We start from the raw sequence: 28,000 nt of genomic DNA, 5'->3' as shown, positions 1-28,000 counted from the left end.
TTTCCGGGTTAGTGTTTTGTTAGGGTTTGTCGGCAGTGTGCCCGTTGGCGGAGGCGAAATCAATCGTCTGGACCATGTCGGCCTTCGAGAAGCCTCAGATCATCACCCATATCCAGAAGGGCCTCAATTACACGGTGTTTGACTGTAAGTGGGTGCCCTGCAGCGCCAAATTTGTAACCATGGGCAACTTCGCACGCGGCACCGGCGTCATTCAGCTGTACGAGATCCAGCAGGGGGACCTAAAGCTGCTTCGGGAGGTAGGTGCCGGCTCGAGACTGCCCAGTTCCAAGAACTGGGACTGCCGTTGGGGGGAGAGTGCGGATCTCGGGGGTCGGGGGGTCTGCATTCCTTTTGGCCAAAGCGTTTGCCCAGCGTCCTCCCAAAGCTCCGCTCGAGCTGCGCGGGAGTAGCTAAGCTGACCGAGATTGAGGAATACTTCGGAGGTAAAACGCTTTGGTTGGACACTTGAATTCTCGTCGGGCTAGTTCATCCGCGCGCTGCGGGTCCCTTTTTCCAGCCACCGCCGAGCCACTCTCCCAGTCTAGCGCGAGGCCCCTGGAAGTGACGTAACGACTTCCTGTTTAAATTCGAGGCCCTTCTGGGCAGTGCGCAGTTGTTTGAGGAGAGTCTGTTAATAGGCACAAGTTAGTAAAATGTTTTTTCAGACCAGCAGAGCCAAAGTAGGCACTGGAATGCCTGCTATGTAATTGGAGGAGACAACCTTACAACAATTATTTATTCAACAAGTATCAGCTGATTGCCTGGTATTCCCAGGCATGTAAATGACAATGTCCCCGATATCATGGACTTTATTTTCTAGTGGGAGAGAGAATCAGTTAAAGAATCAAACCAACGATACATAAAACACAAACCGAGATGAATTCTCTAACCTAAAGGAACACGGTTCTTTGAGAGTAAGCAAAAACAAAAACAAAAAACCAAATTTGGGTTGAGTAGAAGCTAACTAGGCCAAATTAGGAGTAGAGGGAGTTCCAGAGGAAGCAGCTCAGCGATGGGAGACACATTTATCTCCTTCAGAAACAAAAAGAGTAGTAAGCAGGGACCAGACATTGCAAGAGCTGTAGGTCATTTAAAAGATTTATACCTTTTTTTGTAAGAAAAATGGGACATCACTGAAGGGCTTTAAGCGGGGTGTGGCACGATCAGGTTTACAAGTTTTGTAAAAGATTACTGGAAAGAATTGGAGAATAACGATATTAAATAACACTTTCATACCTGTTTACAGTTTTTAAAATGCCTTTATTTGGGTTGCCTGAAAAAAAAAAAGATCAGTCATACTCAGATGTTTAGAGTCCTAATAGACTGCAGGGAAGTCTGTAACTCCAGGGACCAAAAGCTATGGAGAGAATCTGCTTGGAGGAGTTAGGGTTTTTAGGGCTTAAACTGGTAGGTAATGGATGAATACACTTGCAATAAGAAGGATTAGATTAGAAGGTACATAAGGCCTCATTCCCACTTTAAATTTCTATGAATGCCGCTTTTCTTGTTCAGTTTGTCTTCTCTAGCCAGGCACTCTACTCCTAAACATGGCTTGATCTTTCCTACCTTTCCTTATGTTGTTCATCACTTAGTCTCCAGTCAACACAAAGTAACTTTTCTTTACATTGCATTCCTATAGTACCTATTATCTGTGCCAGAAATATATCATTCTGTCCCATGTATCTCTAATTAGATTGTAAGCTCCCGGAGAGTAAGGACAGTAGTTCTTTCTTTAATGTGTTATGTAAGGAGCAGCCGCTCAATAAATTACTTGTTAAAAGAATGAATAAATTTATGTCTGTAAAAAGATATAACTTGGGACATTTAAATATTGGTTTATTGATCATTAGTCACTTGGGGTCAGGAGTTGGAACAAATAGGAAACATTGGAATTGCAGAAAGAAACTTAAAAGTGAATTATTAGGAACAAATACTAGTCAAAGCTTAACCAGAGAGTATCTATAGACTCCTGACTTTTTTTTATAAGGCTGTATGACTTGGGTACATTTCAGGAATACACTTGTTCTGTAAAGAGAAACAGTGCTCTTCTAGAGATTCAGGAAGATTCTAGCAGGTTTTTTTTTTTTTAAATAACTTTGCTTTTTAATGAAAGTAATGTGTGTTCATGATAGAATATACCAAAAATATAGATAGGGAAAAGGAGAAAAGTAATGTCACCCATCTCAACACTAGGAGTAACCACTTTTTATGTTTTTGCCTGTATCCTTTGGCTCTTCTCTTTTTCTGCCATAAACTGTCCATTGAGAACCTATCATTTCAAGGTACTATGCTAAAGAAGGACCAAAGATATTTGAAAGGTGATCCTTCCTCCTAAAGAACCTACTGTCTAAAGAGAGGATAAAACAAGTGCACAAACAAATTTGAGAGCTTACATTGTATTTAGCTGCGATGATGCAGTGGAAAGAATACAGGTTAAATACAATCTCAGTGATTCTCAACTCTTACTGTGCATCAGGATCACCCAAATGTGTATTGATGCTGTTGTGGGGGGTGTGTGTGTGTGTGTGTGTGTCTATGTGTGTGTGTGTGTGTGTGTGTCTATGTGTGTGTGTGTGTTTTAAAATATTCATGCCTTGGTCCCACCCCTAGAAATTCTGATGCACTGGGACTCTTGCCTCTAGACTAGAGTGAGTCCTGGACATCGGTATTTTTTAAACTTCCCCCAGGTGATTCTAATAAGTACTAGGGTTGACTATCATTGGGCTAGATGAATTATTTAAAATATTAGGAAACATACTTGATTATATCCTTGTAGAACTCAAGCCTTGTCCAAGATAAAATGAAGGAAGCAAATGGGTATTTGTTGGTGCCTCCTTATCTTGTTACTAAGCAGATAGATAGGGAGTGAAGGCAGGGCCTTCATATATAGTTCAGCAGTTTGTTGAAGTGCACACAGGTATCTGGCCAAGGGTTCAAGTGAGAGCTGAAATCCATCTCTGTCTCTCATCAAGCCTTGCGTGTGTGAGACTTCCCTCAGCCCATAGCGGGCACCTTTTTTTCTAATTGGCCCAAAGGACTATGGGTGGCTCTGCAAAGTGGAATCACAGTTGGGGATGTTTACACTTTAAAAATTAGTGATAGGCTAATAAAGTTCTGCTTTTTTAGCCCCTGTGCCGCAGAGTTCACTGCTTGTTATCGTTTGGGTGACTAAACCTTTTAACGTTAATTAAGTAGTGCCAGGATGTGGAGGAGGAGACACTGACAAGCTGTACTAGACCCACCCACAGACAGAACAAAAATACCTCTGCTGGGAATTATGGATCATGGGCTTCCTTAATCAGGTTAACTTATTAGAGCAAAGAGAACCAACAGCTAGGTCAAATATGCTCATCACTGATGGTCATTTTCAGTATCATATGGCAAAAATTAACATACACTAAATTTCTTTGTGGGACAAATTTCGCAAAATAGATCTTTATTTTTTTTAACCAGTTTTCCAGCAAGAAAAATTTTAAATGCTGAATTCTTTGCATCTTTCCTTTTCCAAAGGTAAAACATTTAACAGGGACAGGGAGGGGGCCCTTTTATGAACTATAAAAAAAATTAGCTTCATTCCAATGTCCTCTTAATTTAGCTACTATTATGATTTCCATGAATGTCTAAGGAAAGAGTAAACACCTCTGCTTTTTTAAGTCCACTTACCAGCGTAGCTCAGACTTTCTGAGCAAAGTGCAGCCCTCGCTGCAGTGCAGATGACAAGATGCTTATACATTTGAGTTTATTTTTCAGTAGGTTTCTATATTTTGAGTCTAATTTGATTCTTGCAGAACAGACCACTAGTACCTATAAATCTTTGATATAAGTATACAAGGATAAAAGAGATTTGATTTAAGGATGAAAGAGAACATCAGGGAAGCATGAATACCATATATTTGTATTTTATAAAGACATGAATGAAGGTAAAACCAAAGGGCACAAATCTGAAAGTAGGTTTAATTCAGGCCTCATTTACTTCACCAGTCTAGTTCAGGATTGGAACATTTCTTTGGTATTTCTAATGACTCAGGTTGACAGAATGGGGGCTACATAAGAAAATGTTTATTTAATTGATTTACATACAGACCTGGAGACAGCCTAATTTAGTAGAAAGAGCTTGAAATCTACTTGGCTCTGGGGACCTTGGGCAAGTCACTTAGTCCTCCGGACCTGTTCCTCATTGGGAAAAGGGGTGTCCCAAACACTTAGTTTGCAGTTGCATGTGTTAGAAAGAGAAGGGATGGTCTAGTACAAAAGAGCATCCAGAATAGTGTCTGATACATTAGTGTTCCATGTATGGATGCCATTTTCATTATTGCATATAAACGACACCGGAAACTGTACAGTCTGTCAGGTGAAAACATGGTGGGAGAAATAGGAACATGACCTCTGGCAGTGGTTTCTCTCTCCCCAGCACTAGGACTGAGGGATTAATCCATGTTCATTTATACTTTGATTTAACAAATGTTGAGCGCCATCTACGTGTTGAACAAGTTGGACACGGCCCCCTTCCCCTGGTACTCATTCTAGAAAGGGAGGAGATAGATAATTGAATGAATAAAAGAATTTTGTTGATAAGTGAAATGAAGATTAAAGAGGGCAAGTGATAGTGATTTGGGGGTTTCACTTCAGATTGGAAGGGTAGGGAAGGCCTCTTAGAGGTGGTGACATTTAAACTGAAATCTGAGTTGGGAGAAGACATGATGACCTGAGGGAAGAGCAGTCCGGGCAGTGGGAACAGTAAATGCAAATTCCCTGAGGTAGAAACGACGTCAGTGAATCTGAAAAACAAAAAGCCGCAGGTGTGGCTGGAGTGTGGAAGGGAAGAAGGAGGAAATGAGGTCAAAGAGACAGGCAAGGCCAGACTTCAAAGGGCTTTGTACATTTTATATACCACAGGCCTTGGTGCTCCTCTTGTGAGTCTGTGCCTCTAAATGTAGATACATGTTGTTTCATTTCATTCATTGTATTTGCAACAAAACCCACTTTTAGAATCTGTGATGACAAATGTGAAACTAGTATAGGGCCCATCATGTAATGGAGTGGTTCCCAGTTTGGGTTCTCCTAAGGTAGGAATTCTCAGATGTGTTCAGATGTCAGAACATCTGGACATTGTGGTGCTGTTTTTGGAACACCATGAAATATTGCAATAATCAGTTCCACCTCTGCACAAGGAAGGGTTTTCCCAGTAGAAAAATCTGACTATATTATACGTACTCTGATCTTTAGATCACAAGAAGTAACCATACATAAAATTTTTAATCCTCATTTCCAGGTTTTCTTATTGGTGTTTATTAGCTAGTATTTCCTAATAGACAAGGTAAAAAAATTACTGAAGAAAACTTAAATTTGAGTAAAACATATCCATTAGCTGTGTGTGTGTGTGTGTGTGTGTGTGTGTGTGTGTGAGAGAGAGAGAGAGAGAGAGAGAGAAAGAGAATTTATGTTGGTGCTGGAAGATCAGTGGTTCCAGTTGCATGGTTTCTCTATTCCAAAGGCCCTAAAGGCAAAAGTTAGGTAAAGCCATAACAGAGAGGAGAGCTTTTGCTTCCCAATTTTTTATTAGCAGCAATAAACTCTTGGAACTGTGTGCTTACTGTAGGGACTGAAAAGTAGGGGTCAGCTTTTATCTCTTCCATGGGCTAGGAAGAATAGAGATCCCATCAGAGGCTCCCGGGGATAGCAGTGGAATTACAGGAAGCAGAACGCTCTAGCTGGTGGAAGAGAAGAAAATGGGTGACCAGTCTTCCCAGGGCTACTTGGGGAAGAATTTTCCCAGAGAGTTATATCAGTGTATGGTGCAAGCCCCCCTGCAGCTCTTAATACCCGAATCCCTGGAAGCATATTCCTGTCCATCAGGACCCACCTGTTTCTTGCCTGAGAGGCCTGTCTTCACCCTCTGCCTTAGACCATGGGAGCCATTATCAGTGACTTGGAGCTGGGGGAGACAAATGGGAGGAAGGGGTGGGTAGCTATTTTATCAGTTGGCCTCAGTTGGAAGTCTGAATTAGTTTAGCCAAAAAAAGTGTGCTCTAATAGTGTGATTAGGTGATTAGCTACAGTGATTAATTAGATAATTAAGAATGATTAGCTGTATCACTATTTTTTTTTTTTAAGCAAAGCTTTCCTTTTTTAAAAAAAATTAATTTATTTTTGGCTGTGTTGGGTCTCCATTGCTACGTGCTGGCTTTCTCTAGTTGCGGCGAGCGGGGGCTACTCTTTGTTGGGGTGCGTGGGCTTTTCATTGCGATGGCTTCTCTTGTGGCGGAGCACGGGCTCTAGGCACACGGGCTTCAGTAGTTGTGGTTCATGGGCTCTAGAGCGCAGGCTCAGTAGTTGTGGCGCACGGGCTTAGTTGCTCCGCGGCATGTGGGATCTTCCCAGACCAGGGATCAAACCCGTGTCCCCTGCATTGGCAGGCGGATTCTTAACCACTGTGCCACTGGGGAAGTCTGCTATATCACTATTAATGTGTTATTTCAGGTACTTTTATTTGGGGGGAGGGGATGGTGAGGAGAACATAAGTGATTTGGAGTTGGAAACTGTCTGCTTTATTAAATTGACAAAATTTTGATCCTCCATGCTGCCCCATTGTGAGATACGTTTTTCATAAAATTGGAAAAATAGCGAAATAAATGAATATCAGTTTTCTGGTGTAGTGAATTACTGATGCTCTCTTGGACCACCAATATTAAAAAGGAGAAAAATAACATTCTGTGGTTCTGGGCTTCTCATCAATACGGTCTTTTACAACCGTGTTATTATAGGCGACTGATTAAACACAATTTAATCAAAGTTTACCGGACAATTCCAAGGAGGCTGTGAATGCTTTATTTTAGACCAGGCTACATAGTAACTGCTAATTTATCCAGATCCCAAACAGTGAGAAAGCTCAGCAGGCCGGGAGTTTCCAAAGCCCTGGAGCATATGTTGATGTCTTTTGAATCATGAAAGAAAAGTTCAGTTATAGTTTGTGTTAAGTGAATTTTATTTTCTTCTTTGAAAATTGCTATGTATATCCTATGTGGAAATGCCCAACCAAACATTGAAAGTGGCGGGGAAATTATTTTCACAAAGTATGTGAATCGGGCCAACCCTAGTGGGGGGTGGGGGGTTGAAGATTGGCTCAGCAACGGAAGGGTTACAAGAGGAGTTGCCCTAGAAACTGGGGAACTCTGTGGAGCGGAAAAAAGTTCATCTGGATATACCGCTAAGTGAAAAAAAATCAAGTCAGCGAACAATATATTATGACCCTCTGTATATTAAAACAAATCTATATGTAGTTGTCAATGTGTAGAAAAGGGTCTAGAAGAATGGGGATTACTTATGAGGCGTGTCGAAGGGAAACTTACTTTTCATCCTTCAGTCTGGTTTTGTTTGAATTTTTTTTTTAATTTTATTTATTTTATACACCAGGTTCTTATCAGTTATCTATTTTATACATATTGGTGTATATATGTCAATCCCAGTCTCCCATTCCCCCCCACCCGCTTTCCCCCCTTGGTGTCCATATGTTTGTTCTCTACATCTGTATCTCTGTTTCTGCCTTGCAAACCGGTTCATCTGTACCATTTTTCTAGATTCCACAGTTTTGTTTGAATTTTTATAGGGAACACGTATTACTTTTGTAAACGTTAGGAATAAAAAAAATTAAAATAAATTAATAATTTTAAAAATTAAAAATAAAAAAAGATTGTAAGAGACTAAATAAGAGAAATCGTTTTGCCCTGTTGAGGCTGACAGTAAGTGGAAGGTGCTATTATACATCTAGAGTGCAGTGTGGGGCAGGCCTCAATTCCATATTGCCTAGAGTTTCTGGGGGCCAAGGCAGCCGGACAGGTAGACTCCAAGAGAGACTTCAGTGACTTGGGCAGGTGGAGTTTGCATGTGGTTGTTTTACTGATGTGATTACAGTTGATCCTTGTACAGCATGGGTTTGAACTGCACGGGTCACTTATACTCAGGTATTTTTTAAGAGTAAATACTACAGTACTACACAGTTCAAGGTTGGTTGAATCCACGGTTGCAGAGGAACCTCGGATACAGACGGCTGACTATAAGTTATATGTGTATTAACTCCTGTGCTGTTCAAGGGTCAACTGTTATATATAATACTTGGAGCAATAGTTTTGTTTTTGTTTTTGTTTTTGTTTTTTGGCCGCACTGTGTGGCTTGTGGAATCTTACTTCCTCCACCAGGGTTTGGACCCGGGCCTTCGGCAGTGAAAGCGCAGACTCCTAACCACTGGACTGCCAGAATTCCCAATAGTCTTTCAAATTAAAGAAACCTCAAAAGGTTGGCTAATCCATGCTGATAGCAGTGCCTTTGGTGCACACAGGTATACAAATCTCTGTGTACTGAAGGGGTCTCAGAGGACATAACCATTCTCAGTTTTTAGGGTTCTGCAGGGAAAACTATAAGAGACACATAAGCATTTTTTTTTTTAATTACTCTCTCTGTGGATGTGGTTTTTTTTTTTTTTAATTTTATTTATTTATTTATTTTTGGCTGTGTTGGGTCTTCGTTTACTGTGCGAGGGCTTTCTCTAGTTGCGGCAAGTGGGGGCCACTCTTCATCGCGGTGCGCGGGCCTCATTATTGCGGCCTCTCTTGTTGCGGAGCACAGGCTCCAGACGCACAGGCTCAGTAATTGTGGCTCACGGGCTTAGTTGCTTCGCGGCATGTGGGATCTTCCCAGACCAGGGCTCGAACCCGTATCCCCTGCATTGGCAGGCAGATTCTCAACCACTGCGCCACCAGGGAAGCCCCAAGGCACATAAGCATTTTTGTTTCTTTAGTCACTTGGAAAGAATAATACCTTCATTTTCTCCTTATTCTTTGAGGATCTTAAAGAAGAATACCACATTAAATGCTGAAATCTGCATATTTGCAAACCAGTGAATATGTTAGAGGTGCCAGCATTTGAATGTCTCATTAGCGAGATGAGAGGAAAGGCAAAACTCATTCTTTGGACATACAGGCATACCTCCTTTTATTGCACTTCTCTTTATTGCATTCGCAGATACTCCATTTTTTACAGATTGAGGGTTTTTGGTAACCCTGTGTTGACCAAGTCTGTCGACGCCATTTTTCCAATAGCACTTGCTCACTTTGTGTCTCTGTGTCACATTTTGGTAATTCTCACAATATATTTGTTATGGTGATCTGTGATCAGTGATCTTTGATGTTACTGTTGTAATTGTTTTGGGGCGCCACGAATCACACCCCGACAAGACTGCAAACTTAATTGGTAAATGTTGTATGTGTTCTGATTGCTCCACTGACTGGCCTTTCCCCATCCCTCTCCCTCTCCTTGGGCTCCTTATTCCCTGAGACACAACAATATTGAAATTAGCCGCTCAATGGCCTCTAAGTGTTCAGGTGAAAGGAAGAGTCATAGGTCTCTCACTTTAAATCAGAAACTAAGAATGTTTAAGCTCAGGGAGGAAGGCATGTTGAAAGCCGAAATAACCCAAAAGCTGGGCCTCTTGCACCAAATAGTTAGCCAAGTTGTGAACACAAAGGAAAAGTCCTCGAAGGAAATTAAAAGTTCTCCAGTGAACACATGAATGTCTCCATAACATAAAAGTACAAGATGAAGCAGCTAGTGCTGATGTAGAAGCCACAGCAAGTTATCCAGAAGATCTAGCTGAGATAATTCATGAAGGAAGGTACACTAAACAACAGATTTTCAGTGTAGATGAAACAGCATTCTATTGGAAGAAGATGCCATGTAGGACTTTCATAGCTAGAAAGGAGAAGTCAATGCCTGGCTTCAGAGGACAAGCTGACTTTCTTGTTAGGGGCTAATACAGCTGGTGACTCTAATTTTAAGCCAGTGCTCATTGACCATTCTGAATATCCTAGTGCCTTTAAGAATTATGCTAAATCTATTCTGGCTGTGCTCTATAAATGGGACAATAAAGCCTGGATAACAGCACATCTGTTTACAACATATTTTACTGAGTATTTTAAGCCCACTGTTGAGACCTACTGCTCAGGAAAAAAATGCCTTTCAAAATATTACTGCTCATTGACAATTCACCTGGTCACCCAAGAGCTCTGATAGAGATGTACCCATGGGGTTAACATTGTTTTCATGCCTGCTAGCACAACATCCATTTTGCAGCCCATGGATTAAGGAGTAATTCCAACTTTCAAGTCTTATTATTTAAGAAATACATTTCGTAAGGCTATAGCTGCCATAGATAATGATTCCTCTGATGGATCTGGACAAAGTAAATTGAAAACCTTCTGGAAAGGATTCACCATTCTCAATGCCATTAAGAACGTTAGTGATTCATGGAAGGAGGTCAAAATATCAACATGAACAGGAGTTTGAAAGAAGTTGATTCCAACCCTCATGGATGACCTTGAGGGGTTCAGGACTTCAGTGGAGGAAGTAATTGCAGTTGTGGTGGAAATAGCAAGAGAGCTAGAATTAGAAATGGAGCCTGAAGATGTGACTGAATTGCTGCAGTCTTACGAGAGAACATTAATGGATAAGGAGTTGCTTCTTATGGATGAGCAAAGAAAGTGGTTAGCATTTTTTGGCAATAAAGTATTTTTTAATTAAGGTATGTACATTGTCTTTTTAGACATAATGCTGTTGCACGCTTACTCAGCTACAGTATAGTATAAACATAACTTTTACATGCACTGAGAAACTAAAAAAGTCATGTGACTTGCTTTATTGCAACATTTGCTTCATTGTGGTGTTCTGGAACCGAACTTGCAATATCTCTGAGGTCTGCCTGTACTTCTAAACTATACAAAAATGACTAAAGGAAAAGCATGATCATTTTTTTAATCAGAAAACGTTTTAATTGCCTGTTTTATTGTGTGCCTTATTTATTTCCCATAATAGAGCCATAAATATCATGGATTATGAATAGCTGCTTACATAAATAATGTATCCTCTCTCTTTCCCTTGTATCAAGATTGAAAAGGCCAAACCCATTAAATGTGGAACATTTGGCGCCACATCTTTACAGCAGAGATACTTAGCTACTGGGGATTTTGCTGGGAACCTTCATATATGGTAAGATTATTTCATCAGTGTTAAGACATGAGATAAGCAATTTTTTTGATAGTCGTGTTACTCTTCCTCTGAAAGAATTCTAACTTTGAAATGTTTTTTGTTAAATTTTAAATTTTAACCTTTATAAGAATATGACAGTTACCTCATATATATTTTTAGATTTCATGTTCAGTATCCATTTTAAAATGCTAACATATTTTTCTTTAGCTATTTCAAATAATGTTTTTAATATTTATTTCCACACCTGCTGTTTGGTGCTAGCATTTAATATCCATATTTGTAAATAAAGGGCTCTTCCCCTCCACCATGAAGGATACAATATATAAAAATGCTCGTGTATAACACTAAAAAATTAGATATCATTTACATTTTAAAAAGATACTTGGCATTACAGAATGAAACACTGTATTTTTGTATGTTTTAATTTTTTAACATAGAACTCTCAATTCATTAAATGTTTTTCTTTTTCTTTTAATGCTTTAGCTGAGCACAAGTTTTTAGGAACACATCTGTTGAGTAAATCAAGATAAACCTGTTTCGAATGAGCAAAATCACAATTGTGCCAAATGCTTTTATAATTTTTTTTTTTTTAATGAATTTATTTATTTTTGGCTGCATTGGGTCTTTGTTGCTGCACGCAGGCTTTCTCTAGTTGTGGCAGGCGGGGGCTACTCTTCGTTGTGGTGCATGGGCTTCTCATTAAGTTGGCTTCTCATTGCGGTGGCTCCTCTTGTTGCGGAGCACTGGCTCTAGGTGTGCAGGCTCAGTAGTTGTGGTGCATGGGCTTAGTTGCTCCGTGGCATGTCAGATCTTCCCGGACCAGGGCTTGAACCCGTATCCCCTGCATTGGCAGGTGGATTCTCAACCACTGCGCCACCAGGGAAATCCCCCAAATGCTTTTAATTTTCTTGTTTTACCTAGAGTTATTTCCTCATATTTAAATTAGAGTTGAATGAATTGAAATTTCTCTGTAATTACTTTTCAACAATATCTCTTAATCGTGTAAAGTATACTGTAATGTTCTAGAGGAACTGTCTTCCCTACGTTATGTTTTCTATTGTGACCTTTCTTGATTCTAACTTAGAATTTGCTATTTGTAATTAAATTACATTGACATATTTATCTGTCTTAGAGTCATAATATAACATAGAATGAAGCTATTTTAATTTGCCTTGCTTTAACTACTTAATAATTAAGTTAGCATTTATTAGAATACATTAGTTTTTACCTGCTGTGTCATAAACTTTCAAAGAACTTGGGAGAGAGACCAGTCTGAGTGTTATTTTTTAAAATAAATACATTTCAACACAAGAATATGCAACAAATATAACGGTTGACTATCTCCCTGATAGAGCTTCCTAGTATAGTGCACGTATTACTGCTTTATTTTCACTGGTAAGTCATAATTTCATGTTAAAAGAAGTGATGTTTCAAAGTCTGTGGAAACAGTAAAAGTTCTTTTAAATAGAACCTCAGTCCTGTTTAGTCTCTTGATGCTTTCATAATTACGCCACAAAGATAAACATCATCTCTAAACTAGGTTGAACTTCTCAAATTTTGATTTGCAAGATTTTACTGATAAATCTGGGCCCAGTAATAAATTGGGATTACGTGTCATGAAGAGCTACGTTCATTAAAAAAGAAGAAATATAAGTTGTTAAAAACTGACTTGTTAAAAAGAAATGTGGAAGGAGGCTCCAGCAGAAAAGCAGAAGAGCGGGGGAAGGGCTGGGAGGCAAGAGAAGGGTGTATTAGCATAACCTACTTCAGCCACTCACCCAGCCCTGTAGTGTAGTCTTCAGACACACATAGGAGTGGGTACTTTCCTGCATTTCCTTCACTTAACTAACCTAGAATTAGACAAACTTCATCCAGTTTGACTATAATATTTATTGTGACCAGCATGATGATAAACTGAAAAACATAACTAGTTGAAAATCAGTGTGGAACTCAGTGAGAAAATATTATTAAGGAAGAAAGGTATACAAAGTAAACACTGCTCATATTTTAATCTCTCAAAAGATCCCAAGATCAAACTACCAAGACTACTTTGGAAATATTCTAAATTACTTTGCATTTACTCTGTATTTATTTTATTTTATTTTTTTATTTTTGGCTGTGTTGGGTCTTCGTTTCTGTGCGAGGGCTTTCTCTAGTTGTGGCGAGCGGGGGCCACTCTTCATCGCGGTGTGCGGGCCTCTCACTATCGCGGCCTCTCTTGTTGCGGAGCACAGGCTCCAGACGCACAGACTCAGTAGTTGTGGCTCACGGGCCTAGTTGCTCCGCGGCATGTGGGATCTTCCCAGACCAGGGCTCGAACCTGTGTCCCCTGCATTGGCAGGCAGATTCTCAACCACTGCGCCACCAGGGAAGCCCCTTACTCTGTATTTAAAGCAGTGATTATCAGACCTCAGTGTACCAGAAAGTCAGCAGATTTGGGGCCCCATCCCAGAGATACTTATTCATTATGTCTGGAGAGGAGCCCGTGAATCTGCATTTATTAACAAGCATGCGTGGTAATTCATGTGCAGAGGTCCTAGATCAATCATCTTTGAGGACCACTGAGTAAAGTGGGCTCAGGATTTAGAATTCCAAGTTGAATGATGACAGTTCTCATTGAGGCCTTGAAAGAAGCTAAAGTGGAGAGGAAAATTTGGAAGTAAGTGTGTAAATTACCTTAACTGCAAAACCCTTATTTTTAAACAAAAATCTCAATATGGCATGCATTCTTAAATTTGAGTAGTATACTAAACATTTGGGGCATGTGTAAGTAAGAAGCTGTGTTCTGTTGTTTAGGAATTTGGAAGCTCCAGAGATCCCAGTATATTCTGTACAGGGCCATAAAGAAATTATAAATACTATAGATGGTGTAGGTGGACTCGGAATCGGGGAAGGGGCACCTGAAATTGTGACTGGCAGCCGAGACGGTAAGTCAGAATATTCTGTGTATTTTAATTTTTTTATTTTTAGGTAAGTCTCTGTGCAACAGTATATTCTATGTGGAAATCTTCCTCAATCCTTGATCCCCTAAATCTAACATTCTACTTTTTTGATAGGCAGGTTTGATTGCATATCCCTCAATTGTTTCAGACTTTGGGGGTATTTCAAGTTAGAGGCATAGCACTTACTATTTTAGTTTTGAGCTAGTTCAACTATTAACAACCATAGTTTGCTCTGAACCTTGAGGATTTAAAATGTCTCTACAGCTTTTTGAGGCAGCTGATGATATACTGTGGGTGGCAGCTTTTTTCTTTTTTTGAAAAGCAGAATTAGTACTTGTGAAAATGGTCATATTGACAGCTGGTTGAACACTGCAGTTCTGTGGTCTTTCCACTGAGCATTGTAGAAAGCTCCAAGAGTGCCAACTCTCCTTTTCCCCCCTGCAGTGACGAACAAGGGACAGGTCTTTCGGTGTCCTGAGCTGTTCTGAATGTAACAGAGTCAGAATTTTTGTTGCTTCACAACGGGTATGTAAGTGATTTGGTACCTTAGTTGGTTCAGCTAGTTTTTTAGTGGCTGCGCAAGACCATGAGGAAATTGTTTTCAAAGAAAAGTGGAATTTAATTTTCTAATAGTTTCTCAAGAGCAGCTGTGTTTTAGAAATCAGGTATTTTTTTTCCAATCATAGAAACAGTGTGGAATATAGAAGGAAAAATAACAGTCTGCTACACCAGCGTAACTATTAGATTTGTTTTCCTTTCCAGTCATAGATACAATTTTACATGTATTATCAGTGTTAATACGATTTTGTATCTTAACCTTTTTATTTATTTAATGTTTTGTCCTTATGTAAATATTGCTGTTTCCATGTGGTTTTCATAATTATCGTTTTAATGACTTCATAATATTCCATCCTATGGATGTGTCACAGTGTCCTTAGCCATGCCCCTGTTAATGAGCATTCAATTTGCTTTAAGTTTTTGTTTATTGTTTTGGGAGAGCGACTTTCAAATAATGAAGAAATGAATATCATGTATATAGCTCTTTTGGAATAATCATACTTTATGATTTAAAAAAATTGTCAAACTTTCCAAAGTACCTGTTTGCCTTATCAGCTACAGTAGATGAGGTAGGTTTCCAGTCTACCCTACCAGCATTGATTTCCTTTTTTCCCCCCTAATTTTAGAGATAAAATGGTATTCCATTCCGACTTGTGTTAACTTCTTTCTAAATTTGTTTATTAGTTAATTTTGCTTTGTGAATTGTCTATTTGTGTCCTTCTCTTTTAACTGTTACAGACTTAATATAAATGTTATCAATTTGTATGAACCCTGTAGAATGATGTAACTCTTGTCACATTTGTAGGAAATTTATTTCTCCTTGAAGCAGCCTTTTTAATGACCAACTTTATTTTATCCCTGATGATAAGTCTAGTGGAATATCTTCCCTTTTCCTGGATTTATTATCCTTTTTAATAATTTTTTTTACCCTTTTCCTGTTCTCACTTAGGCCTTTTAGCCATTTTATTACGTCTTTGTGTTTCTCAAAGTTAGTGACACTAGTTAGTTAGTTATCCTGTAATTTGCATTAAAATGAGGGAGTTGAAATTAAATTGAGAAGAATTATTTGTTACTTTTATTAACTCCTTCTCTCTTCTTTATTGCCACGGGGAAATTAAACTTAATTGTATATGAAATGGTATTCTAAAACTCCATATAAGAAATCATAGACGTAAAAATTACTTTATTCATCTGCATAAGAAAAATGGCAATGATTATATGAGTAGTAAGGGAAAAACATTAAAATGACACTGGCTTTATTCTAAATAAATACTACATTTGTTCTAGTCTTCAAGAAAGTAAGGCATGATTTGAATTACATAACATTTATGTTTGCCTTGTCAATCATATCTTGTTGATGATGACTTAGGAACAGTTGTTGGCTTTTGTGTGTATCCCTTAATTGGAAATCAAGTCAGGCAGTAACATGTGGGTTATATCTCTGATATTAAGTGCAACTGGCCCAATTGGAAGTCAGAAAAAGGTGAATATTTTTCAGATATTTTAGCATCTATAATATGTCCACGTACATAGGAAGCCATATGAAGAGAATGCAGAAAGAAATGTCATCATTCACTATTGAATTTTGCCAACTCATTTTTTTGAATGTCAGGAACCGTGAAAGTGTGGGACCCAAGGCAAAAAGACGATCCTGTTGCTAATATGGAACCTGTACAAGGAGAAAACAAGAGAGACTGTTGGACGGTGGCATTTGGTAAATTACTGAAGTACCCTTGCATTTGAAGTATCAGATTGTAAAAAGGACAGTGCTTCGAGAAAGTCCTAATAGTCCCTTTATAGTCTGCTTTGTGGATTATCTGACAGTTTATTGAGGCAAATAGACGTGGTGTTTAATGGCAGCCTCTGGGGCCTAGGTTTGAATCCTCACTATTTATTGGTTGTGTGACCTGGGGCAAGTTATCAAGCTTCTCTGTTTTTTGCTTGCTTCATTTATAAAATGGAAGTAATAATAGCATTTACTTAATAGTGTTGTTATGAGGATTCAGTTAATACATGTACAGTGCTTAGAATTGTGCTTAGATATTAAGTGCTCAAAAATATTTGCCATTATTATGTACTTCTGTTTAACTTGATAATATTGACCTAGTTTAGAACCAAATGCCATTAGTGAAACTAAGTAGAGCCTCAGATGCGAATGGTAACCTAACAAATCCTACATTTTACTATATACAGAGTATGTTTATTTTCTAGAAAATAGTTATGCCATTACAGAATTATTTCTTATAAAGTTGTTAACCGTGTTCCTCTAGTAATATACTTAAAATGAATATTGATCTTGTAGGACTAATTGATTTTTGCCCTTGTGTCTCTTACTGAGCACCAAAATTACAATCATTTTTGCTAATAAAGGATATGGGCCGGGACTTCCCTGGTGGTCCCGTGGTTAAGACTCTGCCCTCCCAGTGCAGGGGGCACAGGTTTGATCCCCTGGTCCAGGAACTACGATCCCACATGCCACGCAGTACAGCCAAAGATTTTTTAAAAAAAAGGAAGAAAGGATATGGGCCATATTTCATTTTAAACCTTTATTTTCTTTCCCCTTTTTCTTATATAATCCAGTGTAGATAACAGACATAAAAGTGAGATTAAATAATATATGTGAACTGTTTAGCTTTTTATGTTATTTTTAAATTGAATTGTTATTTAATCAGAGGAAAGTTTTAGATTTTCGATTTTAAAAATAAATTACCACTGAAATTGAGAGGAGATTTCACTGTGTGTGTATATTATAATTACTATGTGTATATATATGTTATAAGCAATAATATAAACTGAAGATATGCACACTTGTGCAGAAATTTCAGAGTTAGTGTTTAGAATCATCATATAAAAATTTATGTAATAATTAAAAAGTAATTAACTTTGGGTCCATTAAAGGCTTTTTATCATTGATCTAAGGGACATAAGTGCCATTTTAAATATAGGACATTGAATTTAAAGAAAGAACATTTATCCATTGATCTGACCATTTTTTGTTTGTTTGTTTGTTTTTGTAAATGCCAAGTATGTGCATAGCTATGGTCATACAAAGGTGAAACAGACTCATATTCTTGCCTCAAGAAGCTTGTAATTTTAATAAAGAGGGCATGCTATCTACATTAATTATAGTACGAGGTAGGAGTGATAAAAGGTCACGGAAGCATGGATAAATGCAGAAGGAATCCCAAGGGAGTGATAACTGGAGAGGAAGAACATACTAACCTCAGACCAAGGATATGTAACATTTGAACCACTGAAATTGGGAGGGGATTGCAAGCATTGGGAGGAAAGTACATAGAAGGAATGGTGGTAGGAATAGCCTTAAAGCTGGCACAGGGCCATGGCCAGAGGTGTTTCGATGGTCTGGAGGTAGTGGTAAACCTTTGGAGGCTTTTGCAAGGATGAGATATGATCAGAGCTTTAGGAAAACTGAACTGGTGTCATGTAGGGGAGAGAGGTGAGTGGCAGTGGGAATATGAGTTCCGAAGCTCTTTGCAATATTCCAGGAAACACGTAGGTTAGATGCAATAAGAAGGGAGCAGAGCGGGTCGATTCAGAAGATAATATTGTGGCAAAAGAAATAAAATTTGGCAGGTTTTTTGAGATGAGGAACAAGGGAAAGGATTATGTCCAAGGTGACTGAATTTTGAGGCTGAATGTAGGGTGAATGATGTTATTAATTGAAGAAGTGCCACAGAGGATATGATGGTTTGTAAAGGAAGATGGTGAGGTCAGTTTTAGACATCATGAGTTTCAGATGCTGTCGTGTCATCTCGGTGGAGCCTACAGTGGAAATGCAGGGCTGGAGTTTATAAAAAAAAGGGAGTTGCAGGCAGCAGAGAACAAAGGCATTGGGTTAAGATGCCCACAGAGCCTGGCACAGTTAACAGGGGCTTCCCTCTCACCTAACACATTTTCCTCAGCAAGAGGTACTCTGGAAAAAAAAATCCCTGGATCCGAGCAGGATGTGTTTCACTGCAGATTATAGATTTACTTTGGGTGCGATCATCCATACAACTAAAAATACATCGCGGTGCACCACAGCTTATCTGAGGTTTCCTTGCAAAGACGAGATAACACCAGAGCAACATTTTGCAAAATATAAATAAGTTTAAAGTAGTTTCTATTGGCATTCAAATATAGTTACTGCCAAAGAAAGCAATGGAAGCCTAGCTGTATTTATTCTACCAAATCCTACCACCATTTGAACTGTTAGTCTTTGCAAATAGAGAATAGAGAGAATTTGAAATCCAATAAACACTTTCATATATCCCTTGAGTATAGAATCTCAGTGAATGAGCTTTTTCTTGTAAACAATATTAGATACCAAATTAATAATCTTGATGTCCTGTCAGGGTTAATAAAATGAGCTGAGATTCTACCTAATGTGATTTCTTCACCTGATTTGGTACAAGTTATCTGTGTAGTTTCGTAAGTTTTTTTTTTAGCAGTCTCCATATGAGCATTTATGAAGGTCTGAAATGTCGTGTTTTGATTTCCAGGCAGTGCTTACAATCAAGAGGAACGTGTAGTGTGTGCTGGCTATGACAACGGAGATATCAAGCTGTTTGATCTCAGAAATATGTCTTTACGGTGGGAGGCAAATATAAAAAATGGGGTAACGTACATTTGGATTCTTTCCAGATTCTCTGAATGTGTTTTCACCCACCCTGAACTACTACAAAAGGAAAGCTCCTCTAATAACTCATTTCAGTGAAACCCCTCTGTGCATGGTTTTAACCTTTTGGGGCTTAACCTTGGAGGGTCTGATAAAAATCAGGGATGCTCTCTTCAGAAAGTGAACACACACCCAGGTGTGGTGTGATGTACCAGGTGAGTCACTACGCCTGTGGCCCATCTGTGGACTCCTGTGGGCCATGCAGTGTGGTATTAAAATGACCTAGTAAGAGGCCTTCTGCTAATATCAGGAAGCTTGAACTTGTAATAGCCTCCCAAGTACTTTCAGGTTTTTGGTTCCCAGGTTGTACATCTTTAGTGAAGAATGTGGTTCCCTCCTGTTTTCTCTAGTCAGCCTTGACTTAACTTTATAAAATAATTACATAATAACAGTAAAAAGTTAAATTATGGCTTTCCAAATGTACCCACGAGATCAGGGTACCCTAGATGATTTTGTGGATCTAATTAACCAAGAAGAAATTTTTATAGTTACAAGTATTTGATATATGGATTCAAAGATAAAGTGATTATTTAAAATGCTTTCACATGAGCTGATAATGTTAACGTTGTTTTACTTAGTTTGAAAGAACCTCTTGAATAATAATCATTAAATGAATGATCACTAATAAATATTCTCTATTTTCAGGTATGTAGCTTGGAGTTTGACAGAAAAGACATAAGTATGAATAAGTTAGTAGCTACGTCTCTGGAAGGAAAGTTTCATGTTTTTGACATGAGAACACAGCATCCAACCAAAGGTTTTGCTTCTGTTTCAGAAAAGGTAAATATGAGGGAAATGTCTTTCTATGAAGAGGAATATTTGCTATAGCTTGTTTTAGACTGATAAATAGAATGAGTCACCAAGTTCCTTCCAGGTTTTTACATGAAGGGAGCTATTTTTAATATATTGTAGGATATTGACAAGTTTTTCTGTGCAAAGAGTACTTTTCTAAAGTTTGTCAATTTTAGACTTTTTTTTTTTTTAATTGAAGTGTAGTTGATTTACAATGTTGTGCCACTCTCTGCTAGACTTCTTGATTATAATAAAGGCCTCAGTTGGTAATGACTCTTATTTTGTAGTTTAGGAGCAATCACAAGAAAACAAGCTGGTTTAGGAATTTGGTCAACAAAACCTAGCCTGGTGTTTCCTAATATATATTTGTATTAATACCTAATTATATACTTTTAGGTATATGCCAATATATATTCAATACTAATTATATACTTTGCAAAGTATATCAACATATATACATTATGTCATTTCATCACATTTTATTTTATATTCCAGTTTGATATATTAAATGAGATTATTTAGAGTGCTAATCACCGTGATTGGTACATAGTAGCAATGTAAATACAAATTTATTTATTCATACATACATACATATATGCATACTTTGCCTTGTTCCAAATAGTATTTTAGGTAGCTTAGAGGGAAACATTTGGTATTACAACATTAGAAAAATTGATGAAGAAAGCCGCACAAATGGAAAACACTGGTTTAAAAAACTGAAGTTGATGTCTGGAGTTAAGGGGATTGCATAAAATTCATGCTGAAACATCCTGTCATTTGCAAGAGATGGGTTGGAAATGTCACTCTGAGCTTTCTTGAATATAAAAATAAAGAAAAATCAGTTATAGATTTGTAGTTTCCATAAGATTAAAATATGTAAGTTGCTCAGGAAATAAAAATTCACTCCCTTGCTCCCTTTCCCTATGTCATGGAGTCAGTAGTACTTCCCAAACCTTCCTATTTTGTCTTATTTCATTATTAAAATAATTATTATTGCATGTAAATTACTGTTACTGCCTGATGAACTGTATTCTTAAGGTAACTAACTATACACTATAATATTGTTTTGCCTCTGTCATTTCAGAAGTATCTATCCACAGCATAAAGCACTTACTAAATTGTTCCAAATACAAGTGCAACACATTTCTCATTAACTGGAAATTACAGTGTGTCTCCAAAATTTTTTTGTTACGTTTAGCTAATCCAGTAATTGCTAAATCTGTCAAATAAATGACTGGTGTATTTTAGCAAGTCATTTCCCCTCTTTTTGCTTTTTATCAACTTCCAGGAGAAAAAGAGAAGTTTAAGCTACAAAACAAATTAAGGTTTAACAGCTTGAACCTAATCACTTGAGGACTGTCACACACTTAAAGTGTGCGTTTTGAAATGTATGTTTTTCTCTGCTAATGGTAATTCTCTTAAAAGACTATTAAAATCAAATGTCAAGACTGATCATCAACTAAAATGCAAAGTGTCTTATGTGTGGCTTAGCTCAAGTTGGCTGGTCTCATTGCTTCTATAAAGCAGAAGTCTTTCCTCCCTCCCTCCCTCCCTCTCTCTCCCTCCCTCCCTCTCTCTCCCTCCCTCCCTCTCTCTCTCTCCTTCTCCCTGTCTTGTTAAATTCCCCACAGTGAATGTAGCATTATTAGGATTGATTTACAAGCTGTTAACCTTCATCCAGTTGCCATTTCTGTCTTTTTGTTTAATATGACTGATAAAGGCCTGGGCTTATTATAACCGTAAACACCGTCTATAAGTCCTCCTGGTACTTATTTTGAAGACTAGACAAGTCAAATAGTGTAAATTGAAGAGAAGACTCTGAGAGCTTTACATTAAAATTCATTCTGTTTATGGGAACTCTCAGTACTTTCCACTCAGTTTGCTGTGAACATAAAACTGCTCTAAAAAAATAAAGTCTATTAAAAAGAAGTTCAATCTATCCTTTTTTTCCCTTTAGGAAGAAGTATTTCTTTGTATTTTGAGGCTTTTTTCCTCCTTAGAGTGAGCTAGAGATATTTAAATGTATAAAATCTATTTGTGTAATTTGTATGATACTATAAGGTTAAATGTTAAGACTTTTCATCTGATAATCTTTTTTTTTAATCCAGCAGAACTTTGTTTTGTAAAACAGTATAGAGGAATTGTTCTTTTCCTAATTCCTGATGGGCCCCTGTAACTCTCTGTAGCCATTATAAAGAGAAGTGCCAGAAAATAGTTACTTTTATAATCGTAACTATAATTGAAGTGATAGAAGCTGTTGAAATTGTTGTTGAAGTGATAGAGGTAAAAATCTTTTTTTTTACAGGTTTCTCTTCTAGGACAGTCTTTTTTTTTTTCCTCTATTTTATTAAAGTGTAGTTGATTTACAATGTTGTGTTAATTTCTGCTGTACAGCAAGGTGATTCAGTTAACATATATATACATTCTTTTTCACATTCTTTTCCGTTATGGTTTATCACAGGATATTGAATATAGTTCCCTGCGCTATACAGTAGGACCTTGTTGTTTACCATCCTGTATATAATAGTTTGCATCTGCTAATCCCAAGCTCCCAATCCTTCCCTCCCTCACCCCTCTTCTCCCTTGGCAACCACAAATGTGTTCTCTGTGTAGGATAGTCTTTCTTTATCATATAAACTTATAAACCACTTGTGTGCCTCTCATTCTGTTCAGGCTCATAAATCTACTGTGTGGCAGGTCCGACACCTGCCGCAGAGCAGAGAGCTCTTCCTGACAGCGGGAGGCGCCGGCAGCCTGCACCTCTGGAAGTAGTAAGTCCCTACCAGTGCACAGCGCTCCTTTTTAAGTTACTTGTGGGTGTAAAGTAGGATTCGATTGAACTTTTTGTCTGTGTTTCCTCCTTTGACTTGGTTCATTTTGATATGATTTTAAATTTCATGGTATTACATAAGCATTATTCTCGAAGGCTTTTTTTTTTACTAATATACTTATTTTATACTTTGTAAATATTAACCTTCTTTTGACACACCAAATATGTTTTTTAGTGACATCTTCCATGTATTAGAGTAGCTCATGAACAATTCTTTTCATAGATTTGAAATCATGGTTTTTGCTAGTTTTTTTTAAAAAATAGGAAAACTTTGACCAAAAGCTTTTGTGAAATATTATAATTCAGCCATTAGAACAGTACCTCTAGAAGAAAGGAGAAGGGTTGAAATTCTTAGTTTTGGTTCCTGGTAATTGACTTGCCCAAGTTCAGGTAACATCGCTATGATAGAACGGACACAGAGCATGAGGACCCTGATTGGTCTCCAGGAAAAGCCTTGTCGTTGCGTTTGAGCGTCAGCCCTTACTATATATTTGCCTTTTCCAGTGGGATTTTCTCTTTCCTATAGATTCTTTCTTCTTTTCCACTTAGAAAAGACCCTTTAACATTTCTTTTAAGGTAGATTTGGTATTGATGAACTCTTTTAGTTTTTGCTTGTCTGAGAAGTTTTTTATCTCTCCTTCTATTCTAAATGATAATCTTGCTGGGTAGAGTATCCTAGGTTGCAGATTCTTCCCTTGCAGAACTTTGAATATATCATGCCACTCCCTTCTGACCTGCAAAGTTTCTGCAGAAAAATTAGATGATAGCCTTATGGGGATTCCCTTGTATATGACTTTTTGTTTTTCTCTTGCTGCCTTTAGAATGTTTGTACACTTAATGTTATCCCAGAGATCTCTTAAACTGTTTTCACTTTTTTTTAATAAATTTATTTATTTTATTTATATATTTTTGGCTGCATTGGGTCTTCGTTGCTGTGCACGGGCTTTCTCTAGTTGCAGTGAGTGGGGGCTACTCTTCGTTGCGGTGTGCGGCTTCTCATTGCGGTGGCTTCTCTTGTTGCAGAGCATGGGCTCTAGGAGTGTGGGCTTCAGTAGCTGTGGCTCACGGGCTCTAGAGCGCAGGCTCGGTAGTTGTGGTGCACGGGCTTAGTTGCTCCGTGGCATGTGGGATCTTCCCGGACCAGGGCTCGAACCCGTGTCTCCTGCATTGGCAGGCGGATTCTTAACCACTGTGCCACCAGGGAAGTCCCTGTTTTCATTTTTTAAAATTTGTTTTTCTTTTTGCTCTTCTGATTGGGTGATTTTCATTATCCTAATTTCCAGATCATTTATGTGTTCTTTTGTATCACTTACTGCTATTCATTCCTTCTCGTATTTTTTTTTTTTCACCTATTGAGTTCATAATTTCTGATTGGGTCTTTTTTTTTTTTTTTTTTTTTTTTGTGCTGCATTGGGCCTTTGTTGCTGCATGCAGGCTTTCTCTAGTTGTCGTGAGCGAGGGCTACTGTTCATTGCGGTGCGTGGGCTTCTCGTTGCGGTGGTTTCTCTTGTTGCGGAGCACGGGCTCTGGAGCGCAGGCTCAGTAGTTGTGGCTCACGGGCTTAGTTGCTGCGTGGCATGTGGGATCTTCCCGGACCAGGGATCAAACCCGTGTCCCCTGCATTGGCAGGCGGATTCTTAACCACTGCGCCACCAGGGAAGTCCCTGATTGGGTCTTTTTATATTTTCCAGTTCTTTGTTAAAATTTTCACGTGTACATCTATTCTTTTCCCTAATTCAGTTAACATTTTTATTACTAGTGCTTTGAATTCTTTATCTGGTAAATTGTTTCATTATTTATTTTTTCAGGAGTTTTCTCTTGCCTTTTCAGTTGAGTGCAGTTCCTCTGCCTTTTCATTTTGCTTAACTTTCTCTGCCTCTATGAATTTAGTTGAAATAGTTACATATTTAAGTCTTAAAGGGGTGTTCTTATATGGGACACTCTTTTGGTGAGAGAGCTGGATTTGACATGGACGCAAGTTACATCTTTGGGGTGTGCTGGCAGCTATCAGCCTGGTCGGAGATGTAGGTGGAGATGGAGGGGCTAGAGCTGGAGCCAGGTATGAGGTGGGATGTCCCCTCTGTTCAGTGGCCATTATTGCCCTATCAGGGTAGGGGTCTGATCCCAAGTTGCTGGAACAGAAGCCAGGAGGGCCGGCCCAAGCTAGCTTTATTCTCTTTAAGTGTGTTTTTTCCTCCAGCAGCACCCTTGCCCTGGAGTGGGAAGGTGCTGAAGCAAGTGCGGCCCGTGCGGGCGCTCGGCTTGTGTTGGCCCCGGACCAAGGTCCGAGCTGTCTCTAATGCGCTGCCTGTGTGGGCGCCCACAGTTGTTTTCCCGGGCTCTGTTCAGATGTATCCACGGGTGCCAGTCCCCTTTGTCCCTCACAGCTGAGCACTGTCCCCAGCCCCCTCTGCCCCGCGCTGTTGTAGGGCCGCACTGCAGGGCAGGAGGGGCCTGTGTAGACTCTTGGCCTGTGTCCGGAGGGGTGAGCTGTGTGGGGCAGCGGCCGCCGTCAGAGGTACAGGCCGCTGCTGGTGTGCTGCTTGAGTGAAGAGCCAGCCAGGGGCACTGCTGCCTCACCGGCCTCCGCCCTGGGGCCGCTCGCCTCCGAGTTCCAAGATCCAGTCTTTTCCCTGATCATAGCTGCCCCAGATCCTGTGCCGTGCTGTGCCGTGGAGTCAGTGGGGCTGGCGTGTTCGCTTGTCTTGGGCTGGGGCGCGCGCCAAGGCAGTTGTGGGAAATCCAGCAGCCGCTAGGGCAGACCTTTCCGCCCTGCCTTGGGGACAAGCCAGCGTGTGGACACTCCTCACGAACAGAGCCTAGGTTTCTGACAGCCTTCCTGTTGGTCCCGGTGGCCCTCCAACCAGCCAAGGGGGCTGGTCTCCCCAACATAGGATCTGGGGACTTGGGGGCACCCAATCTGTAGCTCTCATCAGTCACTCTCCAGGGCGGGCGTCCACCTGTGTATTCTCCCTTTTCCTGAGTCCCCTCCCAGGGGCACATGTCCTGACCTGATCGCTTTTCTTCCCTTCCCACTTCCCTGTGTATGTCTCTTGCAGCCCTGGTTGTACAGGAGCCCCTCTGCCAGTTTCCAGTTAGTTTTCAGTGAGCTCTTAAAACTTTAATAGATGATATGGAGGATTAGAAAAAAAATCTTTATGTTATCTTTTAAATACTAAATAACTGCAGCCTCTGCCAAGAGACATGAAAAATGTTCTGTAACCTGTTTATCCATCTGAATGTTTTATTCCTTTTAAAAAATCAAAAGAAGGTGTAGGGTCTGTGAGGAAGGAAGAATAGAATGTTATCTGCTTATCACTACTTCTGTTTCTGTTCTGCTTCTGAGTTGCTTCATGCCTTTTAAAGTCTTGGTCTTTATTAGCACTTTTGAAATAAAGGTAGTATCATAGCTGATACCTAACAGGCTTTAAAAGACCTTCTGAGGAGGAATACCCCTGTATCCCTCCATGGGGGAGGGGTGTTCCATTTTTCCCTCTCTCAAATCTAGACCAAGTCATAGTTATGAGCTGTTAACCTTCAGCCCTTCTTATTTTATAAATTTATATTTTCAGCTGATAGAAAATCAAATGTTCTAGGAATCACTGTTTTCTTTTTTGAGGCAGTGATGTCTAGAGCACCAAGTCAATTTATTAAAGAATGCTAGATCAACCTAGAACTTTCATAGTAAAAGAGAAGATGCCTACTCATGCTGAATAGAAATGATGTTTAAACGTTTTTAGTAGATCGAATACTTCTTTATGAGACTTTGGGGGGTTGGGATTGAGGTTGAAATATTGTCTCCTTATTTCCATACAACTCAATATTAGAAAGATGCCTTAAGTATTTATCAGTTCCAATAGTCAAGTGAGAAATAAAAATAACTATTGGAGTATAAGAATGTATGTATGTATAAGAATAAAATGACGAATGCTAAGATTTATCTCCTCTTACCACTTTGATCTTGTTTTCAGCGAATACCCAATTCAGCGGTCAAAGAAAGATTCCGAGGGTGTAGAGATGGGAGTTGCGGGTTCGGTCAGCCTTCTGCAGAATGTTACATTGTCTACCCAGCCCATTTCAAGTTTGGACTGGAGTCCAGATAAGAGGGGTCTGTGCATCTGTAGTTCATTTGATCAAATGGTAAGAGTACTGATTGTTACAAAACTCAACAAAATTTGATCTGAAGGCTTTGGACTTGAAACCTTCCAAAGCAACACTCAGAGAATTTAGGCTACGTTCTGGGATCCTCTGATTCTCATTGAACAAAGTGGGATTTGACTGATGAAAAAAGGACCCAGATGCAAACCTCTGGGCCAGCATCCCTCCGGGTGAAAGGCCACACGGTGTGTCCAGCGACCTGACTGGATGGTGGTTTGCTGTTGCACATGGGGGCACCACAGTCTCCAGCGCCAACTCTGTTCCTCTCCCCTCCATTTCTAGTAAAAAGTTGACAGTTTTCTATATTTAATTATTTTAAATTCGTTTTGCATCCCCAGAGTTCCATATTCTATAATAATGCTTGTGTTGCATTTTAGAGTTTACAATTTTGTAGCAGTGACTTAATTTGGTTAAAATAGTTTGCCTTGGTAAGACTATTGTGAATTGACCTTCATAAATAAATACACTTTGAGACATTTCAGTGTCAGTAAATCTCTGTAAAGAACATTACTTTATAAAATACCAAAATGGCATGATCAGCCGAGATTTAGGCCATTGTTTTCGACCGTTTAACTCATAAAATGAAATACTATGATTGACAAAGACCTCTTTTTTAACTTAAAAAACAGGAGTTGAATTCCTGAGACTTTCTGGTTGTTGACTGTGGTTATGTTGTCTGAGATGTATAAGATTGTGGGGCTTTTGTAGCCTTGTTTTTTGTCAAACCTTTTAATATATTTTGTGAATAAATTTTGTTTTTGAAATCTATAGAAGTTTTGATTCTTTTTTTTTTAAATAAATTTATTTATTTTATTTTTGGCTGCATTGGGTTTTCGTTGCTGCACGTGGGCTTTCTCTAGTTGCGTAGAGCGGGGGCTACTCTGTTGCGGTACGCAGGCTTCTCATTGCCGTGTCTTCTCTTGTTGCGGAGCACGGGCTCTAGAGCGCAGGCTCAGTAGTTGTGGCGCACGGGCTTAGTTGCTCCGTGGCATGTGGGATCTTCCC

General features: G+C 39.1%; 1 protein-coding gene across 1 annotated transcript; it reads left to right on the top strand.

The window, feature by feature from the left end:
• Nucleotides 1-2: 2 nt before the first annotated feature.
• Nucleotides 3-27,710, top strand: DNAAF10 (dynein axonemal assembly factor 10). The gene is made up of 8 exons (XM_061210573.1): nucleotides 3-257; nucleotides 10,937-11,037; nucleotides 13,834-13,964; nucleotides 16,150-16,251; nucleotides 19,040-19,155; nucleotides 19,861-19,995; nucleotides 22,681-22,778; nucleotides 26,809-27,710. The coding sequence occupies exons 1-8, from the start codon at nucleotides 75-77 to the stop codon at nucleotides 27,014-27,016; spliced, it is 1,074 nt and encodes a 357-aa protein (XP_061066556.1). The 5' UTR covers nucleotides 3-74; the 3' UTR covers nucleotides 27,017-27,710.
• The last annotated feature ends 290 nt before the right edge of the window (nucleotides 27,711-28,000 follow it).

This window comes from Eubalaena glacialis, chromosome 14, assembly GCF_028564815.1.
Source record: "Eubalaena glacialis isolate mEubGla1 chromosome 14, mEubGla1.1.hap2.+ XY, whole genome shotgun sequence".
Lineage (NCBI taxonomy): Eukaryota > Metazoa > Chordata > Mammalia > Artiodactyla > Balaenidae > Eubalaena > Eubalaena glacialis.
The sequence above is the reverse complement of the archived record's forward strand: the minus strand, read 5'-3'. Positions and strand labels throughout refer to the sequence as shown.

Excerpts from the sequence above, each read along its gene's own strand:
- DNAAF10 (XM_061210573.1), top strand. The coding sequence starts at position 75 with ATGTCGGCCTTCGAGAAGCCTCAGATCATCACCCATATCCAGAAGGGC. Across the intron at positions 258-10,936 it reads ACCTAAAGCTGCTTCGGGAG|ATTGAAAAGGCCAAACCCAT; the intron begins GTAGGTGCCGGC and ends CCTTGTATCAAG. Across the intron at positions 13,965-16,149 it reads TGTGACTGGCAGCCGAGACG|GAACCGTGAAAGTGTGGGAC; the intron begins GTAAGTCAGAAT and ends TTTGAATGTCAG.